General features: G+C 43.8%; 1 protein-coding gene across 4 annotated transcripts in view; it reads right to left on the bottom strand.

The window, feature by feature from the left end:
• Positions 1 to 15,014, bottom strand: part of LOC111962571 (ELKS/Rab6-interacting/CAST family member 1) — a 38,490-nt gene that overhangs the window by 9,459 nt on the left and 14,017 nt on the right. For 2 of the 4 annotated variants that reach the window (XM_070443130.1, XM_070443131.1), the window contains exons 4-19: positions 12,995 to 13,286; positions 12,773 to 12,900; positions 12,566 to 12,640; positions 8,825 to 8,980; positions 8,352 to 8,519; positions 7,318 to 7,485; positions 7,052 to 7,189; positions 6,739 to 6,879; positions 6,528 to 6,668; positions 6,241 to 6,446; positions 5,573 to 5,708; positions 5,250 to 5,381; positions 2,656 to 2,816; positions 2,340 to 2,487; positions 1,894 to 1,989; positions 748 to 933 (exon numbers count right to left, since the gene is read on the bottom strand). In XM_070443130.1, coding sequence (XP_070299231.1) covers positions 748 to 933; positions 1,894 to 1,989; positions 2,340 to 2,487; positions 2,656 to 2,816; positions 5,250 to 5,381; positions 5,573 to 5,708; positions 6,241 to 6,446; positions 6,528 to 6,668; positions 6,739 to 6,879; positions 7,052 to 7,189; positions 7,318 to 7,485; positions 8,352 to 8,519; positions 8,825 to 8,980; positions 12,566 to 12,640; positions 12,773 to 12,900; positions 12,995 to 13,286 — 2,472 coding nt within the window. Of the gene's footprint in view, positions 1 to 747; positions 934 to 1,518; positions 1,597 to 1,893; positions 1,990 to 2,339; positions 2,488 to 2,655; positions 2,817 to 5,249; positions 5,382 to 5,572; positions 5,709 to 6,240; positions 6,447 to 6,527; positions 6,669 to 6,738; positions 6,880 to 7,051; positions 7,190 to 7,317; positions 7,486 to 8,351; positions 8,520 to 8,824; positions 8,981 to 12,565; positions 12,641 to 12,772; positions 12,901 to 12,994; positions 13,287 to 15,014 lie in introns of those variants that run through there. The other 2 variants (XR_011479709.1, XM_023985732.2) reach the window with 2 other exon arrangements.

The following is a 15,014-nucleotide window of genomic DNA, read 5'->3' as shown; positions in this document are numbered from 1 at the left end:
TGTTTTCACTGTCATTATGGGGTATTGTGTGTAGATGGGTGAGAAAATAATATATTTATATATTTATATTTAATACATTTTTAATTCAGGCTGTAACAAAATGTGGATTAAGTCAAAGGGTATGAATACTTTCTGAAGGCACAATTTCCCACTCTTCCGCACCGAGTAGCCTGACGCTACAGGGCTCTTCTCAAAGGCTCCATTTCCCTACATGGGAGCATTGTGAACCATATGTTCGGAGATTTGACTACGTTACATGTACATTGAACAACACAGCAGCTTTTCGGCATGTTTTGGTATTTCTGTATGAAAAAGAAAAGGAGGAGCTCAGATGCAATAATTGTATAACCTAATAACCAACGTTACGACAGACAAGCTGTCTTCATCATACCCTGATTGGACCAACTCACTGCACCAACGTAAAAGAGCCAACTTCATCATACCCTGATGAAGACAGCTTGTCTGTCAAATTGTTGGTTATTAGGTTATAAAATTATTGCATCTGAGCTCCTAGTGTGTGCGGCTCTCCTTTTCTTTTTCAAGTGTTCTTCTCCGCTAGCCAGCATCTCGCCGAAACAGGTGTGCGTTTCTTTCGCTTCCAGAATGGTATTTCTGTATAACAAAAAATCTACAAYGAAGWTGGCTCTTTTACAATGACGGTCAATGAGAAAGAACGTTTGGTTTCCCCCAATTTGTGGGCGTGGTCGAGGGGAATTCCTTCTTATGACATTAAATACCGACTGTTACCTGCTCCAGAGTCAACTTGTGTAGCTCCTCCTCCCAGGCTGGTGGGTTGGCGTGGTGATAGTGGGCGGGCGGGGTCAGGTCACTGAGGATGCTGGGGTCTCGGTCGTGGCAGAGGTCAGTCAGGTGGTCGATGTAGAGCTTCAGCTTACTGCGATTTTCACTCAGGGACAGGAGAGGGGGGATCATCTAGAGGGGACAGTGGGAAGGGGGAGAGGGAGTGGAGAAAGAAATGACGGAACCAGTTGGATAAAGGAAGAGAGAGATAAGAAAAATGACATTTCGTTAGGTCCCAGTGTGTTTTCAGAGGCTTAACCATGCTAAACCAAAAGMATGGAGCATGCAGAAGGAACAAGAACAAGGCTGCATCTCACATGCATTAAGGAGATGGGATTGTGGAGTATGGTATGTTGGACAAAAGTGTGTCCTGCTGTGTGTGTGAGTGTAACTATTTGATTGACTCAGTTGTTCACAGACACAAGCTACAATATGTGGTTGGCAGACAAACACGGAATGTGTTGCCATAACTTGACAGAGCACCATTACCATGGTAACACATTAACAACAGTGATAACATTCCCACAGAAATTACAAATATGAGAACAGACAACATGTACCAAACACTGCATGGACCAAAGTAAAATGGTAAGAGGAGAAACAGATGACTAAACAAAATGGAGGAGCAGAACTAACACACTGAACGATGGAGTAAGGGCAAACATGCCAGGGAGGAGGTGAAGAATGGACAGATGACTGGCGTTCATTCATGCTCACCCTTCTGAACAAATTGGCAGAGAGAGAGAGGGGAGGAGGGCACAGGGTTGGCTATGCCCAGATACCCTCCTCATCATCCTATTGGACAGATGGTTTAGCCAATTGCAGCATTAGAAAAGAACACTTGGTTAGTGTGTGTGCACGAGACAGAACAAAGAGTGCGAGAGAGAACACTTAGGTTTAGGAGCTGAAGAAAGATTAAATTGTTTATATTAGGAGTGATGATTCAATTTCACTTTAGGGACAGAGAGACAGTTGACATATCTTCATATCGTGGAGAAAGAAAGTGTATTCTGGTTAAGCTGCACATGTGTTATCACAATAACACATTTTATCTAGATATATAGGATTCTGTTTGGTTGACTGGGTACTCACCTGATCTGGAGAAGGTTTGTGATTGGTCTGGTCGGGGGCGGTCTTCAGGTGGTCGTCCTCATAGTTGTCTGCCATTAGCTTCATACGGTTCTGAGTCTGGGAGAGCGAGAAAGAGCGAGGATGGAGGAGAAAGGGGGAAGAGAGGAGAATGTGGAAAGGATTTCAGGGAGAGAGACTTTTTTTTTTTTACCAGCATACTCACGGTGCATTGAGCAGCCAGCTGTGCCGAGAGGAGTTTAAGGCTGCCTACTCTTGATTTTGACASTCGCTGCAAAGTTAAAAGCTATACCTATAAACTACCTAAGGTCTGTTTCGTCTCTCCCCATTTCAGGTAAAGGAGAGGAGATGAGTAGAGGAAGTGACTTAGCATTATTGAAATACATCTATAATGTCACAGTGGCATATGTGGCCAGACCCAGGTCACGTGACGAGGTAGTGTTCCCTACCTGCTGTTTGAGCTGTTGTACCAGACGGTCCTTCTCCCTCTTCAGCAGAGCCACCTCATCCTGCGTCTTCTTCTTCTTGGACGATGACAGCTCCAGCAGGGCGATGTTGGCATCCTTCTCACTGATGGCTGCCAGCAGCGCCTCCTGTCTGCACCGAGGAGGAATTACAGGGTGGCATTTCAGAATAATGAGTCATCTACACTGTGCAGGATATTCTATTACCTGGGAGTTTTACAACATTACCTGACTGTAACATGTTTGTTGACTTGGTAAAGTGTGGGGGGGGGGGGGTGGAAACAGTGTATGTTTGTCTTACTTCATCTCCAGCACCTCCTCCAGGTGTTTCCTGCGTTCAGCCCTCAGCGTGGTCAGATGGGCCTCCTTCTCACACAGGGACTGCTGGGTAGACGACAGCTTGGCCCTCATGGACTCCAGCTCCTGTTTCACCTTCTCCATCGCCCCCAGCAGCTCCTCAATCTGCACACACACACCATAGAATGAAGATTGTACAACCACACGAGTAAAGAAAGTGAAAATGTATGAGACGTGTTCATCATTCAAAGAAACTGTACAGACCAATTTTGATGAACTGTCAATCAAAGGCACTCTAAAGAGGGAGGGCCATCAGAGGTTATATGTTATTGAAAACATGGCTATATCCAGAAAGAACCCCTAACCCTTAGGCACTAGACCTCACACCCTAGCCAGTGGTGTAAAGTACTTAAGTAAAAATACTTTAAAGTACTACTTAAGTAGTTTTTTGGGGTCTCTCTACTTTACTTTTTATATTTTTGCCAACTTTTACTTCACTACATTCCTAAAGAAAATAATGTACTTTTTACTCCATACATTTTCCCTGACACCCAAAAGTACTAGTTACATTTTGACAGGAAAATGGTCCAATTCACACACTTATCAAGAGAACATCTCTGGTCATCCCTATTGCCTCTGATCTGGCRTACTCACTAAACACAAATGCTTAGTTTGTAAATGGATTCTGAGTATGCCCCGACTATCCGTTAATGTAAAAAACAAGAAATGTATTTTATTTATTTAACCAGGCAAGTCAGTTAAGAACAAATTCTTATTTACAATGGATGGCCTACCCCGGCCAAACCCTAACGACGCTGGGCCAATTGTCTGCCGCCCTATGGGACTCCYAATCACGKCCGGTTGTGATACAGCCTGGAATCGAACCAGGGTCTGTAGTGACGCCTCTAGCACTGAGATGCAATGCCTTAGACCACTGCGTACTTTTGATACTTAAGTATATTTAAAACCAAATAATTTTGACTTTTACTCGAGTAGTATTTTACTGGATGACTTTCACTTGAGTCATTTTCTATTAACGGATCTTTACTTTTACCCAAGTATGACAATTGAGTACTTTTTCCACCACTGCCCCTAGGAACTTGTGTAAATCTGAATGGATTGATGCGTAATAGACCAGCAATATGGTGAACAGGGCTAGGCAACTAAATTCAGCTGTAGGTCGGATTTTGTCGGATCGACTGGTCAGGGGTYGGAACATAATTATAATATTTGTACACTGCAAATTGACCACAACTAAGCCCAAAAAGAGATTGTATTTTAAAATAACAYTAWWTTCATACTTTGATTACATTGAGACACGGTCACATCTCTTTTTATTTTTTAATAGTGGGAATACTTGGTAAACAGATTCTCATTTTTAGCTGAAAACTTTTTTGACCAAATACTAAACTTCTTTCATAAAAAATAAATAATTTGCTGTGTGGTTTTACCGACCCCTGGGCCAGGGTTTGTTTCTGGACCCAACCCCACTGAGGAGATGGATGTACAACAAGGGGCTCCAATGACAGCTCTAAACAGCACTAAATATACTACTCACTGCAGTACTTTCATTTACCTGGCATTTACTTAGAAGTCACATGGTTAACAGTACAACTCAATATGGCTAAATAATAACTATTGAATTAGCTGGGGTGCATTGTAAATACTAAATAGCACCATCAATACACATGTTAGTATTATCATCGATTACTAACTAGCTGCAGATTGACATTACTAGAAATACGTACCAGAAGTAGAGCCCCACCAATATTAAAATCTGCACACCGATAATAAAATCGTCCGATATTGGCCTTTTAACTCTATAAATCGGTATCGGACGTTAACTCCACCGATATTCAATAAATAAGATGAAAAAAGTGAATCTCATGCTTTTCTGAACACTGGCAGCCATTCTCATGTTGTGTCATTGACACAATGTATGAAATTAACATTTGAAGCATAGTTACTGGACATTTTATGAGAATTCAGTGTGGGAAACACACCTTTTCGATTTCCCCGATGTAAAACAGTATATCTGCAAATATATCGGTACGTTTTTCCTCCTAGAAATCGGACTCCCCAAAAAAGACATGGGTCAGGCTCTAACCAGAAGGTTCTAGTTTAGTTGACGCCATGTCATTTCAAAGTGAATAGTAGGTAAATGGTAACATGGTCTAAAGAGCTACTACTGATCCAAAYGGTGAAATACAACAGAGGGGGCATTATTATGTCATACCTTAGACCACTTAAACTGGGCGTTGTTGGACTCATGCATTGGTTTGTGTGAGTGCTTCTGAGAGGCAGTGAGTAGCAGAGATAAAACAAGAGAAAATTAGAGATAAGAAAACTGAGAAAAGGAGGGATAGCAGGGAGAGAGTGAAACGTAGCAAGCAGGGATGAAAGGAGATCGAAGCCGTCTGTGTGTGTGTGTGTGTGTGTATCTGTGTTCGTGTAGCTTTGTACGTGTATGTGTGCTTTCTCAATGTGTTCTTTTAGTGTGTGCGTTTGTGTGTCCACTTGTGTTGCATGTGTGTGTATTTGTGTTGCAAGTGTGTGTTTGGGTGCRTGCATGTGTACTTCTGTTGCATGTGAGCGTACCTGTTTTTCCTGGTGGTTCCTGGCAGCCTCCTCCTGTGCCAGCACCATCTCTCTCTCCGCTGTGATCTGAACACTCTCTCTCAGAGCCTCCTCTAACTCCTCGATACGTTCCGTCTTCAACCGCAGAGAGTCCTGGAGGGGAGAGGAAAAGAAGAGGACAGGAGGAGGAGAGAAGACAGAGGAAGACAATTAAGGATATTGATGTCGAACTACATTTAGTACAACAAGGGAAGCTTTCTTTGTGAGTGTTGACATTAGTCACATGCATTGATACAGCCCCCCCCCCCGCCCCCCCACCACCACCACCCCCCACCACGCCTCACCTTGACCTGTTGAGAGCTCTCTGAGATGTTGTCCTCTCTCTTTTTGGCTTCGTCCATAAGTTGGGCGTTCCTACTCTTCTCCACATGCTCCTTTTGTTTCAGTGATGCCACCTTCTTACTCTGGTCCTTGGTCTGTCTGCAGGGCACCATGGGACACAGGAGGACTGGGTTACACACAATCCCATAGGCTTACACACATTACACTGAAGCATCACAGAGTGAGAGGGAGTTAGACAGAAAGAGGGGGGAGAGAGAGAAAGTGAAGCGGGGTGAAGAAACTGGTGAAAGTGAGAGCAGGAGGGGAGCGGGAGGGAGAGCAAAAGCAATTGAGGAGAAGAGAGGGGGGATGGGAGAAGGGTGTGAGGAAGTCAAGCCAGTGCATAGAGGCCATGTAGAAAACATGTTACTAACCTGGAGGTCTGACTGGAGAGGAGACAGAGAGTTCCAGTGAAAAGACAAGGCAGGAGAGAGAAACACAGATTCAGAGAGCTGGAAGATGAGAAGGAAGGAGAAGAGTAGGACCGTGTGGTATTTCAGAAGAAAACACCTACATTAGACGATGTAGGAGCTCATACACATTTCTATAGATAGACTGCTGTTTACAGAGACTATGAGTCAGACACACAGACACAAACAAACAGTCAGGGTCAGAGAAAGATTAACACCACACACACACACACCTCTCCAGCTCATTGATCTTGCGGTCCTTGTCATTCTTCTCGTTCTCCATCTCTCTCAGGATCTCCAGCAGTCGGTCTACCTCCGCTTGAGCCTTCCCAGAATCCTCTCGGTGTCGGGTAACTTCCCTCTCCAGGGAGGTGATGAGCTCCGACAGCTCTGTGTTCGCTTTGGCCTCCAACGTCGCATTCTGGGCCTGGAAACAGACACACAGTCAGACACACACGCACACGCAGCAAAAGTGGTCTTAGATCAGTGTCTAAGGTAAATACCTCACCCTCTTGAGCTGGTTCTCCAGTTTGAGACACGCCTCCTTCCTCTGCTCCAGAGAGATCTCCATAGTCTTCAGCTTGGAGTCTTTCTTCAGCCCTGAGGAAGCCAGGGACGACGCATGCTCCTTCAGGTCCAACAGGTTAGTCTGGAGAGAGGGTGGGGTTAATAAAATGTGTCAACAGTGTGTGTGTGTGTGTGTGTGTGTGTGTGTTCACCTCTCTGTCAGACAGATCTCCCTGCAGCAGACTGACTTTCTCCTTCAGATCCTTCAGCTCTTTCTTGTTGCTGTCGATCTCCTCAGTCTTCTCCCTGTCGTCTCTGTCTCTCTGCTCCTTCAGACGCTCGATGATACGCTCCTACAGGGGAGAGAATAGGAGGGGAGGCACAGAACAACATCATCACGTCAATTCAGAGCCCATATGAGAGGACTACAAACATCCAGGACAGAAACGGCATGACTTTAAATAACACACATTGCTTGTGTCTCTCTGTTGGAGTCAGTGTGTGTGTGTCTGCATGTGTGTGTACCTTCTCAGCAAGGGACTCCTCCAGTGTGGTGAGAGCGGTGTCTGTGTTAGAGGTGTCTGCCTGTAGAGACTTGACTCTCTCCTTCAGGCTGCTCATTTGCTTCTCCTTGTCTCTCAGCTGCTCCTGCAGGTTCTCAATCTGGACACACACACACAAAATTAGACAAGCTAGACAAAAGACATACAGAACAAGTCTACTAAATAGGACGTAGTATGAGGTAATGTATCCCATTGTATTATACAGCGTGCTATATAGTCGAGGCCCACCTTCTTCTGCAGGACGTTAACCTTGCTCTCCTTGACCTCCAGCATGTCCTTGAGGTCATGGATCTCTCCGTTGAGCGTGCCCTTCTCCTCAGACATCTCCTGGATCTGTTTACTCTTCTTGTTCAGCGTGGTCTCCTTCTCCTCGAGACGCAGACGCAACGCATCCACCTGGCCAGCAGAGGGCAGAGGAGAACTACTCAGCATACTGGGTCTGTGTGTGTGCGCTGTACACTCACCAGACAGTTWATTAGGTACACCCATCAATTATCGGGAAGGACCCCCCGTTGCCTCCAGAATAGCCTGCATTCTTTGGGGCATTCTACAAGGTGTTGTAACGTTCCACAAGGATGTTAGTTCATGCTGACGCAATGGCATTACTCAGTTGCTGCAGATTGGACGGCGGTACATTCATGCTGAGAACAGCCTATTTCATCTCAGCCCAAAGATGATCTATTCAGTTGAGGTCTGCAGGCCACTCAAGTAAACTGAACTCACTGTCATGTTCCAGGCAATGTCTTTCCACTCCTCAATTGTTCAGTGTTGGTGATTGCGTGCACACTGGAGCCGCTTCTTCTTGTTTTTCAGTGATAGGAGTGGAACCCGGTGTGGTCGTCTGCTGCAATAGTCCATCCGTGACAAAGACTGACGAGTTGTGGGTTCCGAGATGCCGTTCTGCACATCACTTTTGTACTGTGGCGTTATTTGTCTGTTTGTTAACTTGCATGATTCTTACCATTCTCCTTCCACCTCTCATCAACAAGCAGTTGAGGGTGGCCGTTTCTAAGATACTGGATCCGGCATGTCTGGCACAGAGGATCATACCACGCTCAAAGTCGCTTTAGGTCACTTGTTTTGCCTGTTCAATCAAACAGTAACAATGCCTCAATGCCCGTATGCCTGCTTTATATAGCCACACATGGCCACATGAATCACTGTCTGTAGGGGCAATCAATTTTCGTGAACGTGGTGGTTTACTTAAACTGGCCAGTGAGTGTCTATATACTTATATTGCTCGTTCTGAAATGTGTGTGTACCTCTGTCTGTAGGATGGCAGCTCGTTGTTCTTTAGCGGTCAACGACTCCTTGAGGACCTCGATGTGCTGTTTGCTATCAGAGAACTGGTTGGTCAAAGTCTCCAGCTTGGTCTGCAAACCCAGCAGCTCTGTGTCCTTCCTGGACAAGTCCTGCTTCACCTGGTCCATCTGAGACAGTGAAAGAGAGCGAGAGAGAGGGAGGAGAAGAGGAGAAAGAAGGGAGAGGTGGAGGAAGAGGACAACAAGAGCAAAAGAAGGATGTAGAGGAGAGGTAGATGGTGATGAGCAGAAGAAGGAGGGTTGGGATATGAAGAGAACATGTACAACTACAGAACAGATTGATATTGAGCTGATTGGAAGGAACTGAACCGACCTCTAACCTCTCAGAACCAAGGGGACTTGAAGCCTGACCAATATAAACTGATAGAAATGGAATTCTGATCAATGGAAACTGAGGGGAAGTGACCTCACACCTTGTTCTTCATAAACTTGGTGTGGCTGCGGTAGACTTCCATCTGTTTCATCTCCTCTTGTCTCTCCTCACAGCTCAGCAGGCCATTGGACTTCAACATAATCACCTCCTCCTCCATGTCCCTCAGACCTCGCTCCAGAGAGTTGATCTTAGCATCCTGACACACATCAGACAGAGAAGGGGTTAATGCAATAGGGCTGTCCGACAAAAAAAAAAATCTTGGTCGACCAAGTCGTTCTTTCGTCGTTGTTCTTTCGACCAATCGATTGGTCTAAATTTTAAAATGGGTATTTTTCCATAGATAGACACATCCTATGTGTTTTAATCAAATCAACTACATGCATTGAGCTTGTCTGATACTTGAAGAACACTGTTTTATGAAATAATTAAGACACACAAATGACTAGAGGGAGTCTGACTGCAATTGATTTGATTGTGCCGGATTCAGACTTGCTGTGTTGTGTTAAAATGACAGCGAGTGACTGTGTGACTAGCACCACCCATAATTACTGCCATTTCTGATCCCTAATTTGTTTAGGAAAAATGTTCCCCATTCCCTCAACCCTTGCTCKCTTTACATGAGACAGGTATGCATCGCATGCAAGTGACCAATAGGGTCTGTCCTATAGCATATCATAATCACATCAATACATTAGTCATAACAAACTTTTAACACCGTAACAGCAAAATGGATGCAGAGGACATGAGAAATAAACTCAAAACGGGGAATGTTTACTGGTTGCTCAGGAGGTAAAGGGGAAGTCAGTTGTGGAAAATACTGGGGAAGGTGAGGAGCAAGCGCTGCGTGCATATTATTTGTGCCAAACAGGTGCTGTTAGATTACAATATACATTTTTCTGACCGTTTGGAACAATGTCAACACTAAATCAATTATAAGCATACCAACGTTTTTTTGTTAAGCCTTTTTTACAGCAAAGATGAAAAATAGACTCATTCATTCGTGAATGCAATTTCCGAAATGCAACGGTTTATTTATTTTTTACGCTAATCAGGGGTCGCTYTGATATTTTATGTTAAAACTAAAATGCTTGATTGCATTTCAAAATCATGAATGACTCATATGCTGTGTGACGACATCAACTAATACATTATTGAKTGATACAGTCGCCTATATAAGTATTGAAATATGTAAGTAAGTAAGTTACGGTATTAAGACTAAACAGGAAGAGCTCTTAGGCCTACAACTCGATGGTGGTTATACAAGGCTGCTATACTAAGTCTACCAATGATAATGACATTACTTATTATTGTAATTAGGGATGCACGATATATCGGTGAGCATATYAAATCGGCCGATATTAGCTAAAAAAGCCAACATCGGCCCGATGTCTAATTTAACGTCAGTGTGCAAAACCGATGTCAAAGCTGACGTGCATAGCTATATAAAACGTAGGTAGATGACGTAATGACGCCACAAAAACAACAGCACTACACAGAAAAGCAGASAAATTCTAAGCACACACTTCCAACAACTAAACAAGTTCAAGTCCAGCAGTCATTCGAAAGAATAAGAAAATTCACCGAGACAACTCAAAGGAGAAATCCATTTGACACCAAGATAATGGAATTCATTGCCCTTGACAATCAACCGTTCTCTRTCGTGGATGATGTTGGCTTCCGCTGACTGGTCGAGCMCCGGTACACACTACCAAGTTACACAGTATTGTTGAAACACATCCTTGAGTACTTGCTATGGGTGTCACTGATATTAGCTTCACGACTGACATTTGGACCAGCGATGTCAGCCCCATGAGCATGCCGAGTCTGACAAGCACAGTGGGTCGACGAGGATTTCACACTGAGGAAAGCCGTATTGCATGCTCAAGAATGTGCTGGTTCTCATACCGCTGCTGCCATTTCAATGGCGTTTGAAACATGAACAAACTCTTAGCTCCATTCAAACAACTGACTCGAGAAATAAGCTAATCAACTGTGTCTGCAGCAGACGTGATACCCTGTCATGGCATTGAAACGCCTGCTCAACAAAACTGTCGACACAACCGTGGGGTTAAAACTTACAAAAGTACTCAAGACTGTGAACAAGCGATTCGGTGGCGTTCTCTCTGAGCCTCTACTGTGTCGCCACCATGCTCGATGCTAGGTACAAGGACCTCTACTTCAATGCAGACAAGAAACAGGGTTTATGTGAAATGTTAGACACAGCTGGACAAGATAGAAASGGACACAGTGACAGTGCGCACCGAGGACGCGAGACTACGGACAGACAGAGCTGAAACTTCACTGCTTGACATGTATGATGAAATCCTGGTTGAGAATGAAACGACTGAACAATTGAACAACGAAACAGCACAGCAAGTAAGTGAAAGAAATAGGTTTTGATTAGGCTTTACTGGTAATGGGGACATAGGTAAATGCCAACAAAATAACTTTTTGGTTAGTTTGGTGTGTAACCTTTATTTAACTAGGCAAGTCAGTTAAGAACAAATTCTTATTTACAATGACGGCCTACCCCGACCAAACACGGACGAAGCTAGGCCAATTGTGCGCCACCCTATGGGACTCCCAATCACTGCTGGATGTGATACAGGCTGGATTCGAACCAGAGACTGTAGTGACGCATCTTGCACTGAGATGCAGTGCCTTAGACCGCTGCGTCCATGTGTGTGTGATAACCATTTCACTCTCCTAGAATGTTTAAAAGGCCACTAAAATTTTAAATATCGGTTATCACTATAATTTTTGGGGGCAAGGAAAATATCGGAAATCGGTATCGGGCAAAAATGTAATATCGGTGCATCCCTAATTGTAATGATAATAATAATAATAATAATAATAATAATAATAATAACAACAACAACAACGAAATCAAGAAAAAGGAGGGCTATTATTTTTATAAATATTATTTCTCTGATAATTTGGGAGTGTAAACACTAAATACATAAGTAATACCAGAGAGGCTGTTCTAATGAAAAAAAGTATAAAGCCTTTATTACAGCATAGCAAAGATTAAAAACAGACGAATTTGTGAAATTGTTTATCCGACATGTTGTGGTTGCGTGAGGCTTGGTGCTGACGGAATCAGTAGGCTATTAAACAAACACTCAAACAGGCAACAGAAGCAGGATCTGTCTTATTTTTGTAGATATACAGTGCATTTGGAAAGTATTCAGACCCCTTGACTTTTTCCACATTTTGTTACGTTACAGCCTTATTCTCAAAATGGATGGAATACATTTTYCCCCCTAATTTTAGACAATTAAAGCAAGGGCTGTTTTCTCGTCTTGTCATTCTGCTGCTGCTTCTGCCGCATTGTTCTCAACACYAAAAAGCTGGTTAACTTTGCTATTATGCACATAGCAACATGGTTTAGGAAAAGGTGCCAATTCAACAGCGTGTTTCAGTACTGTGGACAGCGACTGCTATCCAACACGGGAGAAAGCGCATTTGTTATAAAATAATCATATTTTTTATTAGTGTTGCACCATTGTTGTTACATAATATAGGCCTAAGCATATGCAATTTCAGTAGCACATGTCTTAAGAGTGATGGACTGTCCCATCCCCACAACCTCCACTTAGGCGCAAATCATACAGGTTTCTTGTACACCATGATTTCTTTTGGGGGTGGGGGGGCGACTGTTCGACTGAAGAAATCTMCGTCGACCAGCAGTCTATCTACCAACCAATCGACCAAATGGGGTCAGCCCTATAATACACTCACTCACACATGCACTTACAGACACACACACACAGATGGGTACCTTCATGTCGATGACAGTCTGTAGAGCCTTGGTTTTTGTGGACTCTGGGGTTCCCTCGTATCGACGGTGCAGCTCCTAMAGAGAACAAGGTCGTTACGCTCCACACGTTGTCTACTACACACCACTCAATCCCTAATAGTTTGTGGTGTGACCCAACTTAAGCTCAATTTGTTACCTCCCTCCCTCGCCTCTCGCTGAGTTCCTCACCTCTCGTAGAGCAGTTGTCTCCCTGTCTCTCTGGTCCAGTAGGGACTCTAGATGGTGTCTGTGCATCTCAGCATCAGCCAGTCTCCTGGTTCTCTCCTGGTCTTCCTCTGACGCCTTAGCCGACGGCCCTGGAATATAATACAATAATATGGTCATTTAGAAGATGTGTTAATATAAAAGCATTACTAATACGGCCACAGCGTGTGGGGCATGGTAACCCACCTTTGCTTTGCAGCATCTCCAGTAGTTTCTTGATGGACTCGTCCCGGGCGCCCAGGGTCTGTTTCTGGGTGTCTATCCTCAGCTCCATCTCCTCCAAAGTCTTTCTGAGCAGGAACAGCTCCTTGACCTGACGCTCGTGGTCCCCGTGCAGCCGACGGTAGTTCTCCTCCGTGGGTTCAGAGGTCAGGGCCAGGTCATGACCTTGGCTGGCAGGGTCCTGCTGAAGCAACTGGTTCAGGTCTCTCTGTATCCTCAGTTCATCCTGCAAGGCCTGGACCGTCATATGGAGGTGCTGAGGGGGGCGCCAGAGAGAGAGACAGAGACAGAGGTTATCTATTTATGTTTCACCTTTCATTTCAGGATGCTGCATAAAATAAGATGGAGTAGGGATTCATTTGTTTATTTATCAAATAGAGGGGGGGGAGAGGAGAGAGAAGGAGAAGTGGAGCGAAGGATAGGAGGATACAGCAACAAGTAGGACACCATCTACTCRAATCAGGGCATTCCCATCCAGTGGAATACAGAGTGAGCAAAAGTACAAACCAGCCAGCATTCATTCTTTGGAGCCTGTACTGCCACAGTTCTTTGACAGACCAGCTATGTGACAGAAATACAATGCTGTGTTCTATTCTCTCATTTGGATCAGCTGGGAGATGTTTCAGACAACAGCACAAAAACAAGTCAGTGCCTGTATCCATCGCTCTCCTCCTCTGCCACTCACTATGTCTCTTTTACTCATTCACCCTCCGCTCACTCTCTCACCTTCCCTCATTCTCCCATACCCAGTGACTAAGYCTGACTCACTGAGATCTCGCTCTAAGAGACAACAGAGAGGCGTTTAAAAAGGTACAATTCAGCCATTTTTATCTCAAAATATAATTTCTGGATAACAAGTAGCCCTTCACACTCATATCTGTATATGGGTTGAAAATAGCAGATTTGGGCACTGATAAGCGCCTAAATGGTAACGCAGTGGCTGTACAGTAAYATGCTATAAATGACAGAGCTCAGACTGAGCTTCACAGCGCTGTATGACTGACAGCCGTTCTGAACTTGAGAACTGCACGCGACAACAACTTGCCCCTATCCCTTCCGCTAATTGGGCAACTTTTGAAAAAGATGTCTCGTCTGAGTGAGGRAAATGCTGTAAATTAAGACGACTCTATTATAGAGAGATTAGACATTGAGTGTAATAAATACCACTTTGATATCATACAAGAAMGCCACATTTCCATATCATAAAACTAATGTCATATACACAGTGTCAATGTTGATGATCACCATGTCTGATGTAGTTACAAGATGACATGGTGTCATACCCTGGGTTGTTCAGAACAGAATGAGACTGTCTATTGTGAAGACAATTTGCAGCGGAACACGCACCTGAATGACCCAGTCCATTTTTTTGTGTAATGTTGCATCTACCCCACATTCCCCAGGAATAGTCTTAACATGTTACTGGATGTATCCAGAGTATTTTTTAGATTTTGTTATCAACAAATGCTGCGAAAAGTACAGTAAATGTAAAATGCACATAAAAATCAAGTGTAATGTTTGGATTCAGTCTTGTGTCAGGTGAACAGTTGTGTCCTCAACTTTAGGCTAAKACTTTTCCCATAATCTCTAAATTGTTCCCTTTCAATTRCTACTATGTTTATGCATATGCTTTTCATATTTCTTCTGGAAGAAATATTTCAATTTAGCTCTATCTATACAGGCCAATTGCCAGGACTGTAAAGRATTGTTTTTGTTGAAAAAATTGTCAAAAAGAAACAAAGAAATTGCTCCCTAGCCAAGAGCAATTTCTCAAGCAAGAATTTTGCTAGGACTGTCTGGGAGTGGTCTGAGTGGGGAGGGGAAGGCAGAAAACTAGCTGTTATTGGTGAGTTTTGAAMCGGTTTCTTATTGGTCTATTAAACTAATTTACCACCTGGTGATATCACCAGGCCAAAATTCAACCCCACCAAAACAAGCTGAARTTTCAGGTCTTTTCAAACAGCTCTTACACTAAAAGGGCATT

The sequence above is a fragment of the Salvelinus sp. IW2-2015 genome, linkage group LG4q.1:29, assembly GCF_002910315.2.
Source record: "Salvelinus sp. IW2-2015 linkage group LG4q.1:29, ASM291031v2, whole genome shotgun sequence".
In the NCBI taxonomy this organism is placed as follows: Eukaryota; Metazoa; Chordata; class Actinopteri; order Salmoniformes; family Salmonidae; genus Salvelinus; species Salvelinus sp. IW2-2015.
Note: the sequence above shows the minus strand (reverse complement) of the source record. Positions and strands in the feature narration are given on the sequence as shown.